Source organism: Myzus persicae, unplaced genomic scaffold, assembly GCF_001856785.1.
Source record: "Myzus persicae strain clone G006 unplaced genomic scaffold, MPER_G0061.0, whole genome shotgun sequence".
Classification (NCBI taxonomy): domain Eukaryota; kingdom Metazoa; phylum Arthropoda; class Insecta; order Hemiptera; family Aphididae; genus Myzus; species Myzus persicae.
The window spans coordinates 13,638-39,152 of NW_019101610.1; the positions used below are offsets into that span (position 1 = coordinate 13,638).

General features: G+C 30.6%; 1 protein-coding gene across 8 annotated transcripts; it reads right to left on the reverse strand.

Moving 5' to 3' along the window:
• Positions 1–504: 504 nt before the first annotated feature.
• On the reverse strand, positions 505–23,081 carry LOC111029858. Of its 8 annotated transcripts, none has more exons than XM_022309073.1 (14): positions 22,878–23,081; positions 21,893–22,248; positions 20,500–20,771; positions 20,045–20,315; positions 19,754–19,928; positions 18,281–18,381; positions 17,891–18,172; positions 10,330–10,688; positions 8,975–9,149; positions 8,695–8,868; positions 7,794–8,100; positions 7,412–7,713; positions 3,447–3,774; positions 505–3,332 (listed from the first exon to the last, which is right to left on the reverse strand). In XM_022309073.1, exons 2-14 carry the CDS (start codon positions 21,983–21,985, stop codon positions 1,273–1,275), a joined length of 4,899 nt encoding a protein of 1,632 aa, XP_022164765.1. In that variant the 5' UTR covers positions 21,986–22,248; positions 22,878–23,081; the 3' UTR covers positions 505–1,272. The 8 variants fall into 8 exon arrangements, with proteins under 8 accessions (XP_022164765.1, XP_022164764.1, XP_022164763.1 ...); XM_022309072.1 differs by lacking the exon at positions 22,878–23,081 and adding an exon at positions 22,447–22,793; XM_022309071.1 differs by lacking the exon at positions 22,878–23,081 and adding an exon at positions 22,443–22,793.
• Between the last annotated feature and the right edge of the window lie 2,434 nt (positions 23,082–25,515).

The window sequence follows — 25,515 nt, forward strand, 5'->3', positions numbered from 1 at the left end:
CACAAAACCTAAAAACGTTGGCACTTCTAGATTGTAATACATACAGTAAAATTAATTTAGGAAGGTGCCCAAAAAAATATTGCACACGGGCCCCTTATTATGAAGTTGCGGCACTGGGTATATATATTTGGCTGTTATTATTGTTATTTGTTTCATTGGTAACTCAAATCAAAAATAAATAGTTCATTAAAACTTACTTTAAGAAAACTAAGGATATTACAAACTTCACAATATGATTGGAATAATGATGTATTGTATTAGAAAATACATACATCAAATAAAAACATTAAGCAACATATTATTTAAATTACTCATCAATCAGTATTCTTTTTAGTACTGAATGAGACAAAACGACTACATTTTATTTTTTTGATTATTACAGACAGTAGAACAAATATTAATTTTACTATTTTATAATATAAATAGTACATTACAGTATATTAATTTCCATTTTTAACTTTACTTTTTTAGTTTTATTACCCATTATTATAATTTTAAATATGATATTAAGTAAGCAAATAATTTATTGATAATCTCAATACTAACATATAGATAACAACAAACACTTTAAACATGATTAATTTTTTTTAATGCAATTAAATTTTTAAATTATGTAAATGTTTGTAAAACAAAGAACAACATTTTTCTTTTTAAACTAAGACCAATTATATATCAAGTTATCGAAATTACATAAACTTTCATTTAAAATTGACAAAATTATTAAACAGGTAGATATTTTTGGTTATATTATAATTTATTATAATTTGTAAACATAACGCAATATTTTATTATAATTACGTATATGCAAATTTAAATATAGATTAATTATGTGTGAAATAAAAAAAACAATGAGCATGTATGTAACAGATAAAATTATTTTATAATTAATAATAATAATAACCACTAGATATAATAAAATAATAACAAACGCAACCAATCCAGTTACCAGCACACACAATAAAAAAAATATATAAATATCAATAAATATATATGTATATATATATATATATGTGGGTATATGTTAATAAATGAAATAATAGTATTGCAATAAAATATTAAAGATAATCATAATGGAATAAAATAGAAATACATATAAGATAATAAAAATCACAATGTGCGGTGATGACTGATTTTGGCATTGCTAATCATAATCATCAACATTGATAAAACAAACACATTCAACCGCGTACAAAAGAGATAAATGTGGCACAAGTACTATAATAAGTTTAAAAATTCAAAAGACGTCGGCTAATCGTTCCTCAAACAGCCAAGTCACTTGTTACTGTTAATAGCTGATGTAGTAACAGTATCATTGCCACTATTGGCACCAATTTTTTCTGGTTGAATTGGTGGTGGGCCTGATATTAACAAATCGTCATCCAACAAATTTAAGATTGGAGTGGCAGTTGATGTCATAGTGGCTAAGCCACCACCACCACTACCATCACCAGCAATGGGAAGCTGTTGTTGATAGTACTGTTGCTGCTGTAGATGTTGGTTGAAGGCTACTGCCACCATTGGTGGCTGCTGATAAATGTAATTGTTAAGTGTTGTTGGTACAGTGTTGAATGTAGTTGCTGATATTACTGTCGTTGGGGAATGATGCGGCTGGAGTTGTTGATAATAACTACTGCCGACACTGAGGATGTTATTTGACAATAATGGCGGTTGCTGCAGACTGCCAGTTACTGCAGACGTTGACGTTGGTTGCAGTAGAACTTGTTTCTGGTGTTGTGGTGGTTGATACAGTTGGGATGTCTGTTGGTGGATCGGCGAAGGATAGTAAAAATTACCAGTGGTACTTCCTATTGTAGTCGTTAATTGATGGGGCTGTTGCTGTAAATGTTGATACATCTGAGGTATTTGCTGTTGGTACAGTTGAGGCTGCTGCTGCTGTGGATATAACTGAGGCTGCATTTGCTGTTGGTACAACTGAGGCTGTTGTGGATGCTGTTGCTGTGGTTTCTGTTCCTGTAGATGCTGTTGATAAATTTGAAGTTGTTGCTGTTGCTGTTGTTGCTGTTGCTGTTGCTGCTGTTGCTGTTGCTGCTGTTGCTGTTGCTGCTGTTGCTGTTGCTGCTGTTGTTGTTGCTGCAATTGTGATGGTAATTGATGGTAAAAATTTCCAACAGTTGATGTACCACCAACAGTAGTGGAAGACGATTCCGCCACTGCTGATAAACCACAACTGTTAACAGTAGCTGTCGAAATCGGAGGAGAAGACATCGGTAATGGTGGCTGTGATATGTCAGCAGATAAACCACTACCTCCTCTCACCATTTGCTGTTGATTTTGTTGTACAAATGCTCCCGCTGTTCCAACACGTGTCGCACCAGCATTGGTGGTTGAAATTTGTTGCTGGAACTTTTGTGGTGAATAAAATTGCTGCTGTCGTGATGCTAATAATGTATGAGGATGGTGATACCCATAACCACTGGCAGCACCATAACCAATACCACCACTGTATTGTGAGGGCAGTGGTCGCTGCAAAATTGCAACTGCTGCTGCTGCATTTGGGAAAACGTCACTACCACTACTCTGACTATACGAAGAAATTACGTTTTGGCTACTGCCATTGTTATCACTCAAATGAAGAGCATTCATTGCAGGCGTCATGGGTAAATCAATATCGCCAGTAGAAGCTGGAGTTATAATGTTGTTGTATGATGGTGACGGCAGTGTAGAATTTTCTGATGATTTTGTTGTGAGTAATTGATAATTATAATAGCTATATGGCACAGATGATGATGATGACAAAGGAGAAGGAAGTGATGGAGTAGTAGAATTTACTGGAACTGTCACTGCTGTTGAACCTACAGCGATGTTGTAAGAGGCTAAATACGGATAATTTGTTGATATTGCTGATGTTGGCTGTTGCTGCCTGTTGTTAAGACGATCGTAAGTTCCATTTGTGGAAGATAAATGACCACCATAGTAGGGAATGCCGCCATCAATGGGGTTGGACGAGGACGACGAAGGTGGTTGTATTTGATTATGACGGTACTGATGATAATATTGTTTTTGCTGTTGTTGCTGTTCAGATCCAAGTGGTGAAAGTCTACGAAGGTGGTTATGCTGCTCATCCCAGTGACTGCCCCCCAGAGGTGCAGCGGGCTTAATAGGCCCACCACTACTGCTGAAGCTCTCAATCAAGGCAGCCAAGTCCTCCTGTTGGTGATCTTGGTCATCAATGCCTGATACAGCAGCAAGTAAATCATCAAGACCACCAATTGTGGTGGTTGGATCGTCATCTGTCTGTTGTGTCGTGGATTCCCACTTTTGGTGTTGTTTTATCATCTGATCTCGCTGTTCGGTTTGCACTTGGCATGTTCCTGTTGGAAACAAAACATCCAATTTTATTAAGGATATAAACAATAGTAAACGTAAATACTGCATTGAGGTGATTAGATATAATAAAATTGTTTAGCCCCTAACGAATGAAATACCTTTTACACGTTGTAACAGTTTTGATACGTTAGTTAGCAACCGCTGGTAAAAATCCAAACCCTTTGCGCACCGTTCGGATAGAACTGCGTCCGGGAGTAGTCCACAGGTCGGTGACGCCGCCACGGTTTCACTACAATTTTCTAATGGTGTTCCTCCATTGGATACCACAAAACTTTCATACGCGTCCAATAATGACGACACTAGAGTCCGGCGCCGTTGCATGGCATTAGCGAAAGCCCGCCGCTCAGGTGCAGCTCGCGCATACGCCGACCTCACAGCGTCCAAAATTTTTAGTTGGGCTGACAGGTTCTGATCAATCATACTCACCTTTTCAGGCAAACATAAACATATTATTCATTTCATGAAAAAATGAATGCAAACTTGGAAAATCGATCTTTAAAATTATGTTATAAGTTTAATTAAAAAACAACAACATATAAATTTAAAAAGAACTAGAGAAAGATTTTCATGTATTTAAATCCAAAATGTGTATCATATACTACTATATAAAATAGAACCCCCTTTTTTGTATGTATGCGCACAACTGAAAAAGAACCCAACGGATTTTAGTACAGTATTCACTAGGTCAATCAATTGGTCTAGATTCAGGGAATGTCTTAATATACAATTTATTCGTACAACTTGATTAATAAAATAAAAAAACTATTTGTGCCATACATCCATAAATACTTAAATAGCATAAAATTATCACCCCACGCACAAATTTCCCTGTCGCAGTGGCACTTTTATAAGATTTCAGACAGTGTTTCGAGTTCAACCACGGTATCAGACGCTTATTTTTTGCAATGTTTTTCCGTATTTTAATTAGCTATTAGTTTTCACTCAACGATTATTATATAAGTCATATGGCGTAATCTTAATTTTTGAGTTATTTCAGTACACAAATAACACATTAATTATCGTTGTCGATGCGCATGGTGTGGGGGAACTGCTGAGCGTATGTTTTTTGATATCTAATTTGTTGGACCTAATTGAAAATGTTTACCCAGATTTATCTAATATTTCAAATAAAACGTTAAGTTGGTTTCAAGTAAGGGCAATATTGTCACCAACTAACGATCAAGTCAATAAAATAAATTACATGATACTGTTAAAATTCAATGCACCAACAAAAGTGTACTATTCCGTTGACACTGTTTTAGATTCAAAGGAGGCGATAAATTATCCAACTGAATTTTTAAATTCTTCATCTCCTTCAGGGACTCCACCACACAAATTAATTCTAAAGGTAGGTTCTTCTATAATTTTACTTCGTTACTTAAGTCCGCCAAAATTATGCAACGGTACAAGATTACAAAAAAAATCTTTAAAAAACTGTCTGCTTAAGTGTATAATCCTTACTGGCTGTGGAGGGGAGTAAATGGTCTTGATTCCTAGAGATACCAATGATACCTACCAATTTGCCATTCCAGTCCAAACGGCTCCAATTTCCCGTGAAATTAAGCTTTGCAATGACTATAAATAAGGCACAAGGTCAAACATTAAACGTTGCAGGTTTAGACATAACCGTCCAGTGTTTTTCCCATGGTCAATAGTACGTAGCTCTTTCACGTGTCACATGTAAACAAAATCTATTTGTGCTGGCCTCAGAAGACTAGACACTTAACGTGGTGTATCCAGAAATATTTAATGGTAAAAACAAATTGATATGATTGACAAAAAAATAAAAATCATACATCATACATCATAACGAAACAAATATATTCCACACTTATATATACAATTATACTAAAAAAAATAATCAAATTAAATATCTGATATAATTCATATCAAACTTTTCACATATTCCTAAACATATATAAATGTACTGAAATCTAGCAATGGCAAAGCATTGCCGAGTCAGCTAGTATATATGTATAAAATAACAGGCCTTATTTATGTACCAATTCTGTGAAGACGCTAATAGACTTTTTTCCAATTTTTTTTACAGAATTGTTTCAACTACCTTCCTAAGTGTCAACGTGTCGCCCGATTTTAAAAATTTCTACTTTTAAGAGTTGAAATCGGTAAAAATAAATTGTTTTCGTAAAAATTGTATAACTAAATATAAATTATACAGCACTTCAACCTGTGGGTTTCCATAGTGACATGCAACCATAACTTTTTGTCCGTCCAACTAAGTGTTTGATCGGCGTGTAAATATCAATTGTTCCGACTTGTAAAATTCTACAATCTATCTATATCTATCCAGGTATATAAAAATAAATCCCTATTTACCTTAGTAGAGGCATCACACTTATCGCTTATCATTTAAAACAGATCCATCTATCTTCTACCTATGATATAAAACAGTTATTATATCATTTCTTAGTGCTCATTTCACAGTGGAATCAAACAAAAGATTAATGAAAAATTGTGAAGTGACTTTTTTGATAAGCGTTTGTTCATCAGGTTAGTTTAAGCAATCACGCTTAAAATTCTAAAGAAACTTAAGTCACCCGCGGGCCGTCGTGCCATACAATAAGTGTATAGGTATATAATTTGCATGTTTATTCTATATATCTAACTATCTATCTATTTATTCTATATCTAATTTTCCGCTCAACTTTCTTCATTTTTTAGTGGGACTTGGTATTTTTTAAAAAATTTTTGGTTGGCGGGCAGATCAGGTTTAAGAATTCATCAAATTGAATTTTAGTACATTGCCTAACAAGGTGGCTGTCGGCTGAATTATACTTTTTTTTATTTATTAGAAAATGTACAATCTGTATTACATGACACAATAAATAAAATGACTGATATAACACTATGTACATAATAAAAATATACATGAGGCACATGATGAGAGAAATCATCCAGCGATGGTACCCTTTAGTAATTTATTTTTGTTCATTAATTTTATAGGACAGTGGTGGATTGGGAAGCTTGGATAGTGCGGACTTGGGAAGGTTTGGCACATCTCCAGATTTGCATACCGTAAGCCCGGATGGGTCTGAGTAGAGATTTATACAATGTGGACTTTGTGTGTATTGATAGTTTGGATTTAAGAATCGGCCTGAGTAAATAAAGGCGGTAGTTAAAGATTTTACGTTTGGACTTAAGATGAGGTTCCCATGTCAATCTTTTGTCTGGTAAAATTCCCAAATGTCTTACCTGATTCAATGAAGGAATCTCGACTCCTTGAAGTTGGAGCAAGGGGAGATTGTGTTTATGCAGTGTAAGTGACACTTGAGAAGATTTATCGGGATTTATTAAGATTTTCCACTTAATTGCCCAGGTGTTTATTAAATTGAGGTGATTTTGGAGATAGTTTGAAGAGTTACACTTTAGCCGCTCATCGGCGTGTACACAATCAAAATAATTAAATATACAAATTATAATTATAACTATAGAATCATAGTTCAACAACAATATGTTTATAGAATCATTAGAATCATTTGTAAATATTGTTATTTTTTTTTTTAAAAGGAGTTATCGAAATTCAACCACTAAGAGGGTAAAAAGGGAGTTTTTATACAGCTATATAAAACACGAGCAACGCCGTGTTGGGACAGCTAGTACCTATATAATAAAAAGCGAATGTAGTTAAATGTAAGGAAAAATTCAAAATGTGTAATATGGAAAAAAAACAAATACAATAATATTTTTTATTTTTTTTGTTTTCAATTTTATACTTAACTTACATTTTATCACATTTCACCAATAGTAAATTAATAATTGTGGGATATCAGGACATTTCTTTTAATTTTTTTTTATGTAGCTTTAAAAATATATTTTGAATAGTTTCAATTGCGTAGTTTGTTTTGAAAATCGTTTTATAATATGTATGTATTTAAATTCTATTACTAGTGAGTGCTATTAATACAACATTCATCTCTATAGGTGTATTTATGTAAATAAGTAAATATACTGTATGCGCTATATATATGACATTATACAGTCGTATATGGTTTTAGACTAACTATACTTGTGTTTATAAAAATGTAATAATATATATACGCACCAGATTTCCGTACCGATCATCCAGCTTTTTTTTCACAGCCACCGTCACATCGACTTCCGATCCTCGCAGTTCTCCTAGCATATCTACATCTTCCTGACCTGCGGCTGCGGCGTCCTTATCCTCTCGGTTCATTTCGTCTCGGAGCCGGGTCAACAGTATCTGCCGCTGCTCACGCACTTCTTTCATTTTTCCAACTACCATATTAAGCCGATCCAAACGTTTTATTGATTCACGTTGCAACATCCGTAATCGACTATCACTACCATCGTCTGATTCCGAGTCTTCATTTTGGTCCGATAACTCTACCGAGTGCAGGTAAACAAATCACATTAATAGTTTATTCATTACATGACTTGATATGCCCTGGGGTAATTATACTCACCAGCCACATCATAAGACGATTCAACAGAACCAGAGGCGGCAACTTCAGACGCGATCACAGATATTGCAGGACGAGCTGGCGGTAAACGGGCAGCGAGTTCAGCTGGTGGCAATGCAAGCAGCTCCAGGTCCCGGCGACGGCGATCCCGAACAGCTCGACTCAGAGTCACCCAGCTGTCCCGTGCACGGCCTACGTGTGCTTCCCTGTACCGGGAAGCCTCGCGGCGTAATTCACGCATTCGGCCAGCAGAGTAATCATACGGACGGCCAACCGTGCGTCGATATTCGGAGTCACCGAGTTCTTCGGTCTTTGATTAATGTTGACGCCATACAAATTGTCAGCAAACACAAATATCAAATTAGTTAAATCCCAATATATATAGTAAAATGAAATAAAATAAAGTTGAACTCGTAAAAATGGACCAACTTGTCGCAGCAAATATGGTTTACGAGTTGATACAGAATCACAGAAACAAAACCGGCTAAACTTGAAATCACGTGTATATTTGGTTAACCGATTTCATAATTATAAAAATACATAGACTTATTACACGGCTATGATTACTACTTAATTTTTTTATAAGTAGTGTGGATAAGTTTATTTGTACTAAATCATGCTATCAGCAACTACTCAAGAAGTAACTAACAAATAAATAAATTATATTTTAATTTTAACCATAGATATTATAATAAGTATTAATTATACCTAATTATTTTAATGTTTGTTACACAAAATCTTTATATATTTAGATGAATCCATATTTTAAGAGTTTTAGTGTGTTGGAGAACCTTATAATAATGTAAAATAATTATAGATTATTTCCATTTCAGTCAAAATATTGTCACAAGTAACAAAGTCTTAAAGTAAAAAAAAATATTATTAATAAAAAAATATGTAATACCTTTAGAAATCTGTCTATTTCATCCAACATACCATCTACAGCCTGAACAGCAGCTGATAGCCGAACCATGTCGATGTCTAACTGGTCTTCTTCATCTGCAATAGACGATGTTCCATTCTTTTCTTGTAGCTGTTGCAACATGGCTTGGTAAGCAGCACAACAATTTAATAATTGCTTTTTTTCCGCAACAATCATAAATAACATAAAACAATATGTTGATCATAACCAACAACTGAAATAATCAATAAGAATAAATAACAACATAAAATAAAGTGCTTACTTGTGGGAGTTCCACCACATCATTCTTCTCTTTAACACCTTCACTGGATTCAGAATTTACGCCTTTATACATTTCTAAGCATTCCAAATGTAATGTGTCCGAAAACTCATTCAATTGGTCATCTGCTTCCTGACACAATGATTGCATATCTGCTTCGAGATTGCGTTTTTCTGATCTGTTACAACCATAATACAAGAAATCCAAAGGTATGATTATGTATTTTAATTATTGGTGCTAGAGTATTATTACATGTTAATTTAAACTGAACATACCACACTTAATTACTACAACCTTTTAAATTATACCATTATTATTAAAAATCAAAGTGCCTAATAAACTTATTATTCTCAATAAATCGTAAAATATTTGATAGTTTTTTTTTGTTTTCCTATAAAAGTCAACTGTTAAGTTAAACATAAAATGATAGTTTAGGTTTTTAAGAATACAACATATTTTTATTCAAATTAAGTAATCAATATATACATTATGCAAGTGGATAAGGAAAAAACCAAAATCAAATATAATGTTAGTTTTATATTTCATAGAATCTACACAAAATTTAAAAAACATTTTTAAGCTCTTTCAAAACGATGGTATCATTAATACATTCATTAATGAATTTTGTATGGAAATGAACTAGTAATGAAAAGTGATCGTATGAAGTTTATATTTTATAAGAATTAACACCTATAAAGTGAGCTAACCTTGATGAAAAAAATATAATCAGTTAGCCGTGACTTACAAACGTATGGAATTTAGTAATTATATTAACTATTATGTTCTAAAATATGATATAGATTCATCAAATTGGTGTCTTATTAAAAACAACTACTGATTTGCATATGTATTAAGAAATGATAAAGTAAATATATTACTTTTTTCTGATACTTTAAAAATTAAATTTATAACAATTCAAATGCCATAAATCTAAAACAAAGTGAAGTAAAATTAAGATCAATAATATTGAATTTTTAGACAAAATTAACTGATTTGACAAAAAAAAATGAATACTTTTCATGACTCAACACATATAATGCCTAATTATTATATTATATAAGGAAATAATTGGAGATCTAAATTTTATTAAACACTTCAGAAATAAAACATATTTTATACTTAAATATTTTCAATAAAATTAATAGTAAGTGCGCTTTTTAATTAGATAAAATTACACCAAATTTAGAAATAAAAAAATTCAGATTTATCCCAGAAGAATTGTAATTTTGTATGGAAATTCTATATTTTTAATATGTAGTACTCGTAATTCATCTAACATGTCTAAGGATAGATTGGTTAAATTATTTATGAGAAACTGTATCAGAAATAAAATATTGTTAACTCAATAGAATACCAACCGGTACATTGCGGCTCGGTGGCGGGTAACTGTAGGCACTAGATCCTTGAATAATGAAGTAGTAGTAATACTAGATGATTCATTATTATTGGTGACCAAAACAACAGCCAATAGTTCAGGATCATCAACACCAAATGGTATAGGCTTGACCAGAGATGCACCCTTGACCCTATCTAATTGGTGATGATGAGTACTGGTTTTTGTTAAGGTATTTCCTAAACAATCACTATCATCATCATCTGACAGCACAGGCACCACAGGTTCATGATAGATTAGCTCATTTTCTGACTTGGCTGCTCGCCACTTTGCCGCAGCCACATCCATTGCAAATGATAAAGTGTCTCTGCGCATCTCCAATTCCTTAACAAATTAAAATAATAATGATAATTATTATTACTGTTATCATAGTAGACATTTTTAATGATTCATACTAACACACAACAGTAGTAGTTAAAATAACAGTTTTAATAGTACACGTGTCTAGGCACAAAGTATGATGAATTATACAAAATAAAACTAGGATTACTTCAAACAACATAACAAAAACATATTTTACTACTGATACCAGCAGTGGCGAACTGAACTTAAATTTTAAAAGAAGCATTTTCATAATTAAAAACTTACCACTACCTCAATAATCCCTCCACCCATTTTACCTTACAATAAAGTTATGATGTAAATGAAATGTGGCTAAAAGAGCCAAGAGTTCAGGCTACAGTGTTTAATTCTGAGCCACAGTCCCTTAAAAAGTTTGAAGCAGCTGCGTCAAAATTGAGCCCTTCAGCCAGCTACTGGGTACCAGTGTACCACTATTAATTATTATACATTAGATATATACAACTAAAATATGAGCCCTGAAATAAAAAGTGGTAGTCAATTAAAAGGCACCACATTTTAGGAAAAAATTAGTGTATAATATTAACATAATTAAAATATTTTATTCATTGTTATATTAAATCATTAATACCTAAATGTACTATTAAATACTATTTAGGTAATATTAAAATGCACTATGTTACTATGCACTAAATGCTTTTTTATTAGCACTATGTTCAGTGGCACTTTCTGTGGTTGATTTATTTAGGACAGTTATTATTAAGCCTAATATACTAGTAAAGATTCCTTAATATAAAATAATATTTGTAAATACTAAATGATACTTTAATAACTCATAGTAATATGATTATCAATAATAATAAAAGATAATTCAGTTTTATTTGGACACTTAGACATATTTTCTGTTGAACTATTATATTAGACATATATTAGACACACATGACGGTTGATGAATAATAAAGAGAAGTTTTTATTTTATTTAAATTATGTTCGAATAATAACAATTTAAAATTAAAATATATATTATTAAAAAGTTATAAATGAGCCACCTATTTAAGAAACAACGTTAGTCACAAAATATCACAAATTGAAATATTGAGTGGAATGTGTTATCAACTGATAGACGGATCATGTGTGAACATTTGCAAAAAAAATATTCAATTTTACCACTGTAAATAATCAGTATGAAAGAGAAATAACGATGTATCACTGGTAGTATAAAAAGTTTTTTCTTGTTTTCTCCAAATTAAATTTTATTGACTTACATCGTTTCTCAAATCGGTAGTTCAAATATAATTATGTTAGTTATACATTATATTTCTATTAGTGTCGTTAAATTAAAATCTGGACAATGTCATTTAGTTGGAATATGAGAATACTTAGTATCTTTGGATTATTTATTGGATGAAAATTTGTCTATTTCACTAGATTATGATGATCACCTATACAGTCTGAGAAAAAAGATCCAAAAATGGAAATGTGGAAATGTAATATCGCAAAAAAAAAATTAGAGTAACGACCTAGCTTATGTAATATACAATATTATTTGCGCTCTAAAAATTTCCCAAGAAATTGAGTGCAGCAAATGTCACTTAAAAATACAAATGTAATTAATTTCTCAAATCGAAAGACAACAAATTTGTTCCACTTATTGGTTGTAATTACAAAAAAAAAAATGTCTTGCTGCAAATTATGGATGTGTTCATTCCAAAAAGTGGCAAATAAATTACTTGTCGAGATTTTAAAAACTACTTTAATGGTCTATCCGAAATTGTTCTTACAAACACTTAATATTTATAATACAGTAGTTTTAAATTCTGTTAAATATTTCAAATTAAAGGGAGTTTGGGAATCAAGAAGTCACATAACAGATAAAAATATGATAAGTGAAATTAAAGTTGTCATTAAATCTCACTACTCTAGTAAAACAACTAAATAATTGAACTTGGATAGAGAACTTAGTATTTACAATAATATCATACAATTTACTTAGTAATATTATGGGTTGTCAGCCTGTCTCTTCGCTCAGGCACTCAGAATCGTTTTTTGTATACAATGAATAATTTAATTCAAATTTAACGTATCCATTACAACATTATTGAAATATCTATAAACAAAAACTGTTTTGATCTATTTTTTAAATTTGTTGGTTACAACATGAACTGCTTTTGAGAAACCGTGTTTTAAATTTTCAATCTTTATCAATAAAAATTGAACATCTTATTACATTTATAACCACAAATCAATCGAGATATTTTCAAGATTTTGATGAACTTTTCAACATTTTATTATTCTAATAAAATAAAACAGTTGTTACTTATGTAGTATCTTTTGTCCTGATATTATAACAACTGATGAGGAACCTTGTATTAAATCTACAAGTATTTTGACTCAACGAATAAATAGTTCAAAGATGGTCAAAATATTTTATACAATATACGGTGCAACAATATTATAATTTATAACTAACCAAAATAGTTGGAACTAAATTATTGGCACAAATTATTTTTATACATTTTTCAATTATACATTAACACTTAAAATGAATACTTTACCAAGTTTAGTGGTACATTTACACTATAGAAAATAGATTGTCATAATCAGAATAAGGTTTTATTACATAAATTTTAAATATTTATATTTTATTCCCGGCCATAATCTTTACAAAAACATATTGTACAAGCACATTATACCGGCTACGACACAGTAACTTTATGGTGTGCGATGAAAAATTAAAATTATCTAATACTACTCTATGGTCACAAAGTGTTCAACATTGATTTTTCTGTTTTAATTTTAAATTCGTTTTTTGTGTTTATTTATTGCTCTAAAATGTATACTAAACAACGAAGCTCTAAAAAACCAATGAGAAAACCAGATTAATTTCTAAAATGCAACTACCCCGATCAAACACAAAATTATTGTAAGTTTTTTTATTAGTTTATCATTTGTTGTACTAACAAATACAATTGATAATCAATCATTACATTTTTTAGACGTAAAAATGGTACAGATATTAGTGATATAACTAATACTGAAGTCTTGTAAGTATCAAATTATAATTATTAATTTATCCTTAACCAGAGTGAGAAGTTTTTTTGAAGTGTGAAAAATATACATGTACTGAAACTGTTCATTCTACTAAATTTTAATAATTCTAAAATTATTTTCAATAGCATTGGAGCTGATAATAATGACTAAAATACATAAGAAAACACTCATATTTTTATTTTAAAAATATGTATAGCATGTATGTAAGTACATACACAAGTACCTAACAATAATTTAAATTACAGATAATTATTTATTTATGTTTTTAAATAGTCATTCATACACATCACCAAAGATATCCTAGCTGTGGTCTCAGGAAGAAAATGCCATAATAGAAATTAAGTGTCCTTACATTGCTTGTAATTCAGAAAGCCTAATCGAAGCTTTCAAGAACAAACTTGTAAGTGTAGGTAAATGGTAAATACAATTTTATTTCCGATAGTATTTATTTAATTCAAAACTATCAATAAAAAAAATATTTTGATACTACAATACTTATACATATAATTAGTACTGGTAACAGTTGATATCATGCTTTAACGCATGTTACAGCTACCAAATTTGACAATGAAAGATTCATTGATGATACTAAAATGAGTAAAACGCAATGGTAACTATTATTATCAAGTTATTGGACAATTGCATATTTCTAAATGAATAATGCTATTTGGTAGAACATACCAAAAAATAAAAAAAATGTATTATGATCATTCTTTTTGGATGCAAATGTCTGAAAAAATAATATCTTAAGTAGGTATTTTAAAGTACCAATACCAAGATACAATTCTATCTAATTAAATTGATAATGACATGAATTCGTATTTTAGGTTTTATTTAAATTGTCTCTGGCCTGAGATCCCGCATAAGATCCCTAATATGGTAAAAGATTCTTAATAAGTGACATCAGAGACCCGAATATAATTTTAGATAAACTATAAAGATTTAAAGCATTATTGTTAAAAAATTTAAAAATCGAAATATCATTATTAAACTGATTTGGTTTTAATATTTATTTAAAATGTAAAATATGATTGATTCTAAATACAATATCCATAACATAATTAGATATTTAGGAAAATTTAGGTATATATTATTCAATTCACATTGTATCTATAAAATAAAAACCAGTTGCAATGGCACCGAACGGCAACAAGTTACACACTTAAACGAAGAATTATGAACTTAGTTTTTTTATCATAATTCAAAAATATTATTCGTGTAGACTTGAAACTATAATTTATCTATATGGTTATTACATTTATATAACATTAGGGTACATTTTTTGAAATACAAAGTCAAATGCACATCATAGTTTGTCACAAGTGTTACTTTTTTATATGCATTCTCAAATGGACACATTTAGAAGTTATTGAATACATAATGACGTCTTTGAAACACGACAATGGGGATAAATTAAAATTGTACAAATGTTATAGATTTTATGACAAATGTGTTTACTTTGGAAAATTGTCGAAAATATATATGAATTATAAATTATTATACATAAAGTGAAAACGCTAAAATAATATTGAATTATACCTAAACTTGGAATTTTGATAAATGTTTATAGTAGATTTAAGTATAGAAAATGCAGTTTCATATAAAAATGTATTATTTAGAAATTGCTTTAAACATTTTATAAACTTAATAAATTTATATTATGTTTAATATTTGTCATATATTTTTTGAATAATATCTATATGTAATAAACATTATGTTATGTATTTCAATGTAAAATTATACAAGAAATTACTGAGTATACAATATTAATGTTTGCTGTTCTAGACAGTAGTAATTTTTTAGTACATTATATACAAATAGGAAATGACAACTTGAATTTGTACAATTTGATTATTTACTCATAGTATTTTTCAATGTTTATTGGTCAAAAATGATTAATTTACTAATGTAATATTCTAAACAACTTACAACATAATTCTATTTCAATACTTTTTGAACAATAACATACTACAACTAGGTACTTACATAACATACTAATATTATTTGATAATTACAAAACATATTATTGAATGAAGATTGAGCTTATGCACAACAATTTTTGTAAAATCGCTGATCTGTACAAAGTTAATGTAAATAATAGGTGGATTTGACTAGAACTGTTTCAGGTTTAAAAAATACACAAAAACTGTCCTACTTTAGTATATGTAGTAGGTACATTTACAAGATTACCTATAAGCTATAACGTAAAATGCACACTAACACAATAGATTTTCATAATATAGAAAATTAATGTTTATATATTTAGGTAATATTAATTTAGATTATTATAATAATAAATTACGTATTATTAATATGTATAATATATATAAATATGAATAATTATGTTATGAAACACCTAAAATAACACAATAAACACAAATTGAGGAAGTACATGCAGCAATAAAAATATTACGGCGACATCTGATATTGTCGAGATAAGTCACAGAAGAAGATTCAAAAATAAATAAATGTAGCTCCCAAGTTCGAGTATCAAACAGCCAGAGACAACGAACTCACTGCGTAGCTTAAACGTCAAATGCTTGCAGATCGTGAAAACACCTAACAGCACATTCTATAGGCCGTTCATTACGTTTCTTTTTAGGTGTAGCGTCCTCTTAAATTAAACATGCTGCCTAATCAAGGGATACTTCAGGCCCACACCTATGCCTTTGGTACAAGTTTTAGCTGGTATAGCACCACCTGATATAAGAAGAAACTTAGCCAGCGATGCAAAGAAAACGGAACAGGGAAATGCTATAAGACACTTGCCCCGTGGATACCAAACGGCACCAAGCAGACTGAAATTGATAAAAAACTTTTTGAAATCAATTTCAAAGCTCATAGCATTTCTTGGTCACAAACGACTTCAAAGATTGATATCATCGAGCCAAACCAACGACTTTAAAATAAGACCAATGGAAAAACCCCCACCAGGATACCGCAATGAATGGAACACCTGAAAACACTTAATAAATTAAGAGTAAGAGTTGCCTGGACAAAGAAAAATCTGTATAAATGGGGATACAATGCAAGAACCGTAGATTGCGATTGAGGAAGCAAGAATAAACGGATTAACATAATATACTAATATGCCCTCTAAACTCGGTACACATCTGAAGACTTAGAAAATACAAAATACGTGGCTATATAAATAGCCAATCAATGAAATAAAAAAGGAATATAATATAGCATCTATACCTATAAAGCCTGGACACGATAAGTAGAAGAACTAAGAAAATGTTAGATAATATTAAAATATTAAAGATCAAGTCTGTCCAATCAACTACCCAAGTAGTTTCAGACAAATGTACAAAAAAGAAAAAAAAGACCTTATTAAACTTCGATCATTTGAGTTTCAATACTTTCAGATTTTTATCATTGGTATAATGAACTTCAAACTATTAAATAAATGAAAAAAAACTACCCACACCTGCTATTGGAAATTCTGAAAATTCCGAAAACTCTACTTAATAACTTAATGTTCGCAAATATTAAAATGTTTGCCTTTTAATTGAGTGCCAATAATATGAGTAGTCGGTATTATTAGTATATTTTTTTATTAACTAACACTTAATAATAATTTATGCTAATAATAAGTGTATGTTATGTTGGATTCTATTCTACAAGTTTACATGTATACAAATTAATCAATCCAAGTTTAGAGGATGCCTCATCCGCATGTTTTGTATCCGTCTTACACGTTTGTAACATTGCAAATATAAGCTCAGCAGATCATGTTTAATTACATCAGCTTAAAAATTAAAGTGAATCTAACTATTATGAAACTTGATGATAAGAAGTAAGAACATTATATGTGTTCATATGATGGTTTTTTACAATAGTTCAATTTTTTAGCAAGTTATGAGTATAATATATAGTGTAAATTAAAAATGTTCATAACTCACTAAAAATTAAACTATTGTAAAAAAACCATCATAAGACCACAGATAATGTTCTTACTTCTTACTATAAAGTTTCACAATAGGTAGAATCACACTAACTTTTAAATTAACAGAATTAAACGTGATCTGCTGAGCAAAAATTTGCTATTCTACGCGTTTGTAAGACAGATACAACACATGCCGGGGGGGGTGCTTTATTAACTTGGATCTATTAATTTGAATATGTTTAAACTGGTAGAATGGAATCCAACGTAACTTTATAAATAGTCATACTTTGGCAGCTGCAGATCGACCATTACCATGACGCCCATGCTCTGATTCTAAGTAATAGTAGTAGTCATCATCTGCCGAATCTTCATCTTTCGAAATCGAAGCCACCATCTTACTACCACTTTCTGAAATCAAACCAGCCCGGCCCAACAGATTCACTGCTCGCCGGTAATATGACACACGGGTCCCCATTTGCTGCAGCTGATCCTGAACGTGTTGGCCCTGGAATAGAGCAGTTACAGCACCATAATATCGACACTTGAATTCGGAGTATAGTCGCCACTTCTATAATACATTAGATAATAGTTTGTGAACCAATAATAAAAACACACTCTCAAGCCTTTAGCAGTACTTGAGAATGACTACTGAGTGTAATACTACAGCCTTACTTACCTCTAGCCTGTTAGTGCTTACGCAATATGGCTCACGTTCTACTCTTTGAACCGCATCCACAGCTCCAGCAAAATACTCACATATCATGGCTGATACTTTAGCTACATTAATAATAATATAAACATATATTTAAAATACACATACAATAGCAACATAGTAACCTATTTACAAAACAGGGTATAACAATAAGATATAACAAATTTAATTACTTTTGTTCAACTTTTTGACTTGCGCAACATGGGAAATATAACATTTTATTTTTTTATTTTTTAACACAGAAAATAAAAAATTTAAAATAGCTAATTCGTAAATCAGATGTTTAAAAAATGTTGTTTGTAAAAACATGTATTCAAGTCATGTAGTATAGGGCCAACTGGGATAAATGTAAGCATGTTATCATACTTCTTAAGTTGTTGAGAAAAACACATTCTGATTGAAATAATACATTGTACGTTTATTATTCTTCTATGATTGTTGTCAGAACAACATTTAATTTGAGATTAGGTAAATAAATATTATTTATCGAAACACATCTTTAATATATTTTTAAAATCATATAATATACATTATATTTTGTACTACCTATATACTATTATTAAATTCTTATAATAAATTTGATCAAATAGTAGAAAATATTTTTAGTTTAAAAAGTAAAATCTTTTTTTAAATATTATATTAGAATTTAAATAGAGACTTGTTAAAATCTAAATTGTTTTTAAAAAAGACTAATTCTCAAATGATTGAGCTATTTAAAAAATGTTGACTTTAACTCGTTGACTGCCATGTGGCCGCCGGCGTCCGTATAAAAATAATTATGTATTGATAATTTTTAGACCGCCGGTTGCTGCACTTTATCATTTGTTAAATTTAATTAGATTTATATTATTACCTTTTTGTGGAGCTACAATAATGATCTAGAAAATGCGCAGTGGCATAGCAAGAATAAATGCAATTTTTTGATGTATAAAACATAATTTTAACATTGTTTTTCAAATTCCATAGTATAGATACAAATTTATACTGACACTGAAAAATGAACTTGGCATAAAAATAATAAATATTCTTAAGACTGCCAGCGGAAGCATGACAGTCAACGTGTTAAAATATCGTACAAAAATTAACCATTTGCCTAAGATAATTTTTACAGTCAAACGTTTTCTAAACTCTGATTTACAAATTGGCTATCTTGAATTTTTCAAAAAAATTTAAATCTAATTTTTTATTTTATTTTTAATACTGAAAATTTAAAATAAAAAATGTTATATAATACATGTAACCCAAATGTTGAGGAATACAATTATATATAAAAAAAAAATTTTAAATGTCAATTAGAACAAGTTATTTAATTTTTCAGGTCTTCTGTTACAGTTATACCCTGATTACAGCTTCTTAAAAATTGGAATGCTGGCACATTTCAATCGTATTATTTTACTTATACAATAGAATTTATTTCTACGCTATTATTGTTATTACCTATTATAAGAGATTTTCGGCCATCCATCATACTTTTCTCTAGTATACACTCTTGTGCTTGTGCTAGTGTCACATTGAATGCAAATTCAAGAACTGCGCGGCTTGTAACTTGTGGCTGCTGTCGATGGTTCCACTTCGTTTGTTCATTATTGGATCCATCGCCACCCAGCAATTGCTTTAAATAAAACAGATACAATACAATAAATATACTAGCCCAAAACACATACAGGATACAGATCACTCAAATATTTTGAGTATGTCAGAATATGTGGTTATTGCATAGAAAAATACCTGAAAAGCCCATGCAGCACACTGCAAGTGTGTGCAAGCTATCTTGAGAGCATTATTTGGTGGAATTTCCACATCAATTGTTGGCACGTTAGAAGATACTAATGGTGGTGACCTGTCCTGTGCTGCAGCCAGCCGGCTATGAGCTGCGCCCACATTGTACAGCACGCATCTCATTTCATACCCGATATTTCCACTATCAACTACTTCTGTGGAGTCGATATCATTTTTCACTTGATGTTGCAGGTTTGTTTTGCCACCAAGAGCTCGTTTCCTAAATATTAAATAAATGACATGAAGTATTAAAACAGAAGATTTAATATGGAAGTTTCATGTCATAAACAAAATAAGTACTTAAACTTAAGGTTGTAATTACCTATATATATATGTGTGTATATATATAATATATTGTCTATAAAATACAAAAAGTGAATTTACTTGTAATAACTTATACTCACCATTTAAACATCAGTGGTTTTGGTTCTCTAGCCTTGGAAACCTCAACGTCATCAGGAGATTCTTTTAGCCCAATACTTTGTTGCTGCATCAGTTTAGGAAACTTATCTGTTAATCTAACAAGGTGTGCATAGTAACGTTTTAATGCTGTACACTCTTCTACAGTGCAAACAGATGACATCACAACGTCCATAGCAGATTGCCTGAGTCTAAGTAATGTGTCTATGTCAGCAGAATACATACTGGGATCTCGGTCATATGATTTTTGTATTTGCTGCATAAAATATTAATTATAAATAATACATGCCCACAATAGCTTAAAAAGTGGACAATTTTAAATTTTAAATTATACTTATTATTTTATAAGTTCTAAAACTGGCATGAATTGACATGTTATAAAATAAAAAGGTTTATTATCTAAAATACCTCTGGGGCTTCAATTGATATTTTTATTAAAAAGTAAATTATGACTTTTTTAAAACTAGGTATACATTTTAGATAGTCATAAGCATAACTTACTTAAAAATAATAGTATCAATAAAATCCTTCAAGATGCCATGGATAATATTCTTACCTTTAAATTTTATCATTGGTCAATTCACTCTAATTTAGAAATAACATTGTAAAATGGATTTATGTGTATGTAAAATTAGCTATGTTGTATGATTGAAAGACAGAGACAATACACGGGAGTTGCGTCATTTTAAAGGATGACTAGTATTTTAATTTTTAATTAATGTACTAAGTATTACAATTTATATTAACGTAACAAACTAATTGTTTTTTTTTACTTGACTAGTATTTTTATTAATTGATGGTTATGATGATAGTGTTAGGAGTATGTTATTATTATACTATTAGTAAACTGAACTTTTAAACTAAATGTACCTATTCAAACATTTTATAAATTTAAATCCAATAAACCTATTTAAGTCAATTTTAAAAAGATTGAAAACTTTACTTTGTTAAAAGCTTTAGGAAATTATATTGCTTAAAATATAATTATTTATTCATTAATTTACTTTAATAGTTTATAATATTATAACCACCACTTATACCTATCATATTTTAGTTTAAGGTACTCTATTTTAAGTATATTAACTTGTGATGTGCATGAATATCAAAGTAAATAAATAAATATAATAGAAGTTTTACATATTGTTAAACTAGAATAGGTAGTCGTAAAAAATAATAATAAAACAATATGGTCAAAACATTAAACTCGGAAATTGGACAAAAAATATTTCTTTCAGTTGTAATATGCTAGGTACTGGAATATTGATACATTTTGTAATCATAAAATATAGGAGTGCATTGAACTCAGAATGATTGTATTTAACATATAAGTTATTTTTCTTAGTTTTAATAATATTATGTATATAATTTAATACTTACATAATTTAAGGCTGATGAAAAATCAGGTGTCTGGTTGTAAACACACCGTTTTGCTGGCATGCCAATCATATACAACCGTGGTACACCTTCCATTTTGGTTCAGTTACGTGTTAATTGATGAAAAATACTGTTCTATTAACTGCAAGTAGGTATTCTTCATAAATATAACAGTGTCAAACCTTCTATGCGTGCTCTTACCACTGTAACTGTGATTACCTATACTCACAGTAGAAGTAATAGTAGTAGTCACACCTATGTTCACAGAGAACATACATCGAAATCAATAGCAGTAGCAGAAGGTTACCGCTACACACATTGATTGTTACAACCCCAAAACGCTCTTGACTGTCGCCGTTCTAGAACAGCATTTTAAAAATTATACACTTATAACAATTACTTTCACAAATTGTCTGCAAGAAGATAAAACACTCATTATTACAAGTACATCTGTACTTGTACTAAGTCACCTCCGCCGCCCTACTTCAACAATACTAATGTCGATCGCCATATTCACATGTAACTGCAATCAAGTGTACTTATCGGAACTCACTTACTACTATTTACCAATACACAGAACAGTGCGCAACGGCCGCGCCCGTCTCTCTTTTGGATTACCGACAGTCCCGGATGGCGGATAGCACGGAGGAAAGCGACCGATCACCACGAATAGCGAACGAAATAATCACAACAATCGGTAAAGGTAAAACACGGTAATCGGTTATTGGTAACGGGATGCAGGAAACGCGAAACAAAACGTGTCAGTCGATTATACAGACGTCGCGATAATTATTGTAAATTTGTATAATATAAGCAACTGGAAAATCATTTGCGATGTCGACGACGACGGCGGATTAACACCACCACGGTTGCACCTCGTTCAGTGGCTGCCGTTACCACATCGATTAGCCGATTACGTTATCACTGCGGTCTGCGATAACGCACGGTGGTAAAAATTCAATATAATAATATTATTTTATTGGCTTACTGCTCATGCGTAGTCTAGAGTGTTAGGATCCGGGATTATACGTCGTCACAGCGATAACAACTTTCTTTGATTTATTCTTTCGGACGAACAGATTGACACTCGAATCTACCTCCACCCATTGAAAATTTAAACTCTATTTGATAATATTTATAAGTATACTGTACTATAAATCATTACATACTAAATAGAATTTAATGCTTTCGTCAGAATTCACGTCACGACACAAGTCGCGCTAGTTAAAGTGTGAAACTGACACGAATCAGTACAATTTAAGTAAAATACCTACTACAATACTTCAAAGTATGCAGGCTGACACTGGACTCTGCCCCCACTACTAAAACTGTTTTGTTGTTCGAGTTTTGAATTATTTGTTCTGGCATTAAGTCATTAAATTGACTAAATAAATAGCAATGACGATCCCTACGCCGATCAATCCACACAAACGGCAAATATTTGAAATAAGTTATTATTTTACACATTTTCCTAACGTTGTGAAAGAACTAACTCACCTAATATTATTTGATATAAACTAACACGTAAAATATTCAGTAGTGTTATAACTAGGGTTAGAATATTCATACACTAAAAAATGTATGAATTGGTATGTAATATGTATGCACTTATGCACTAAAAACCAACTAAATATGCATGAAAAATTTGAAAAATATGCATTGAAAAATAAAGAAATTCTTGGACAAGAAATACATTTAACATAATATAGATAAATTTAAGAAACTGAAAAAAAAATTAAGTAAAAAAAAATTAAAGAGAATAAATTTAATAATTTAATTTCCAAAAATCACGAACAATATTGTTGTTGACCTTATTTAATGGTATGTTCGATATTAATTGTTGTTTTGTTTACTTAATCTAATATGTTTAGCGGTGTTCATAATGTTCATAAGCTGTTCAATAGTAAACCAACATTAACTACCAACCTTAACTTCGCACAATTTGCAATAAAGGATCCAACCATCCGTAGTTAAAACGTGCTCTCCAAATTCTTTTACAAAACCTCTTAGTCGGTTAGTACCTACTTAGAACAAGAGGTTTTAACTTTCGGCGAAACTGAGTGGTTTAATATATCAAATAGATACATAACAAAACACGAAACGAGCAATATATGGTACTCTAAATCTAACGTAGACAAGACGGCAACTATAAATTATTAAACGTTCTGTTAAAATAGCTGATACAATTGTAATGGCTCGCTGTTTTAAGATAAGTTTTGACTATGCCAATTGACAAGGGTTATTGAAAATTCTATTTAAGTAGGTACAACCATATTGAACTCTCAACAATAAATAAGTGATAATTTATGAAATACAGATAATCAAACTTCTATAAGATTCAGTTAATGAAATATAAAATAACGGTATTTTTCAGCATTTTGCATCGAAAATCGTCAAATATACACTTAAAAATAGAAAAAACACAAATTATGCACTTATAAATAAATAATGGTAGGTAAAATATGCAATTATATGCAAAATAAAATTTTGATATTTTTAATATAGATGTCATGAAACATATTTTTGTATAAGAATGGATGCTATTGGACAACCTAAAAAGAATATGCAAAATCATAAACATTCTAACCATAGTTATAACTGTTTGAAGGTGACTATCTTCATAGCTTATTTTAATATCAAAAAATGTCTAAAACTCCAGCTTGAGTAGGTATGTTAATCTAACAGATAAAGCCCTATGGTAACGCCTAGGTATGTCAAAGGCCAAGAGGGTAACTTATATATTTTCCCTATACTTATTAAGACATTTTGAAATAATTTCATTGCTCAAGATTTCAAGAGGACACCACGCCCGCATGTGTTGTCACTTGTCTCCGTCTTAAAAAAGAAGTGCGTAAATTGACGATCAGCAGATCACGTTTAACTCCATTAGTTTATAAATTAGAGTGAATAGACTTATTATGAAACTTTATCGTATAAGAACATTATCTGTGTTAATATACGTTGGTTTTTACGATGGTTAAGTTTTTAGCAAGTTATGAACTTATGAGTATATAATAATAGGTATTCATGTCGTATGCAGTCTACCGCACACTTGTCGTCTACCACGTATGTTTCTACACGTCATATGTGGTCTACTGCCTTGCATCTATATATATATTTATATTTTAGGTCATTCCCGTTGATCCGACGGCGGCATTCAACGACTATTAAGCTTTATCTTAACGATTTATAATCGTAAATCGTAAACGTATGAGAAAATCAGTTACAGTTTAGTTTGTGTCGTTATACGTGATACATTATTCTGCAACATTGATAAAACGCATTTATGCAGAATCACTTTTTTTATGCTTTTAAGTTATCTTCAAGTAAAATCACTTATCACAAAATCGATATAAAAACATTATTTTTGAGAGAATGTCATATCGATTTGTCTAAATATTGTCTCAAAACTAATTTACAAATTATTTATTTTTATTTTGTTAGTCCTACTGCAATTTCCCTACATATTTTAATAATATAATATAGCGTAAATTATTAATGCTCATAGGTAACTCACATTAAAATTGAACTACCATCTATCTCAGGGATCTTAGACTCTTCAGATACAGACTGCATTTAATTCCATGTATAGGTAGGAGGTAGGTAGCCACTTGGAATGTTAAAAC

Excerpts from the sequence above, each read along its gene's own strand:
- LOC111029858 (XM_022309073.1), bottom strand. The coding sequence starts at position 21,985 with ATGGAAGGTGTACCACGGTTGTATATGATTGGCATGCCAGCAAAACGG. Across the intron at positions 10,689-17,890 it reads GTCGATCTGCAGCTGCCAAA|GAATTGGAGATGCGCAGAGA; the intron begins GTATGACTATTT and ends TAATTTGTTAAG. Across the intron at positions 3,333-3,446 it reads ACTGTTACAACGTGTAAAAG|GAACATGCCAAGTGCAAACC; the intron begins GTATTTCATTCG and ends TGTTTCCAACAG.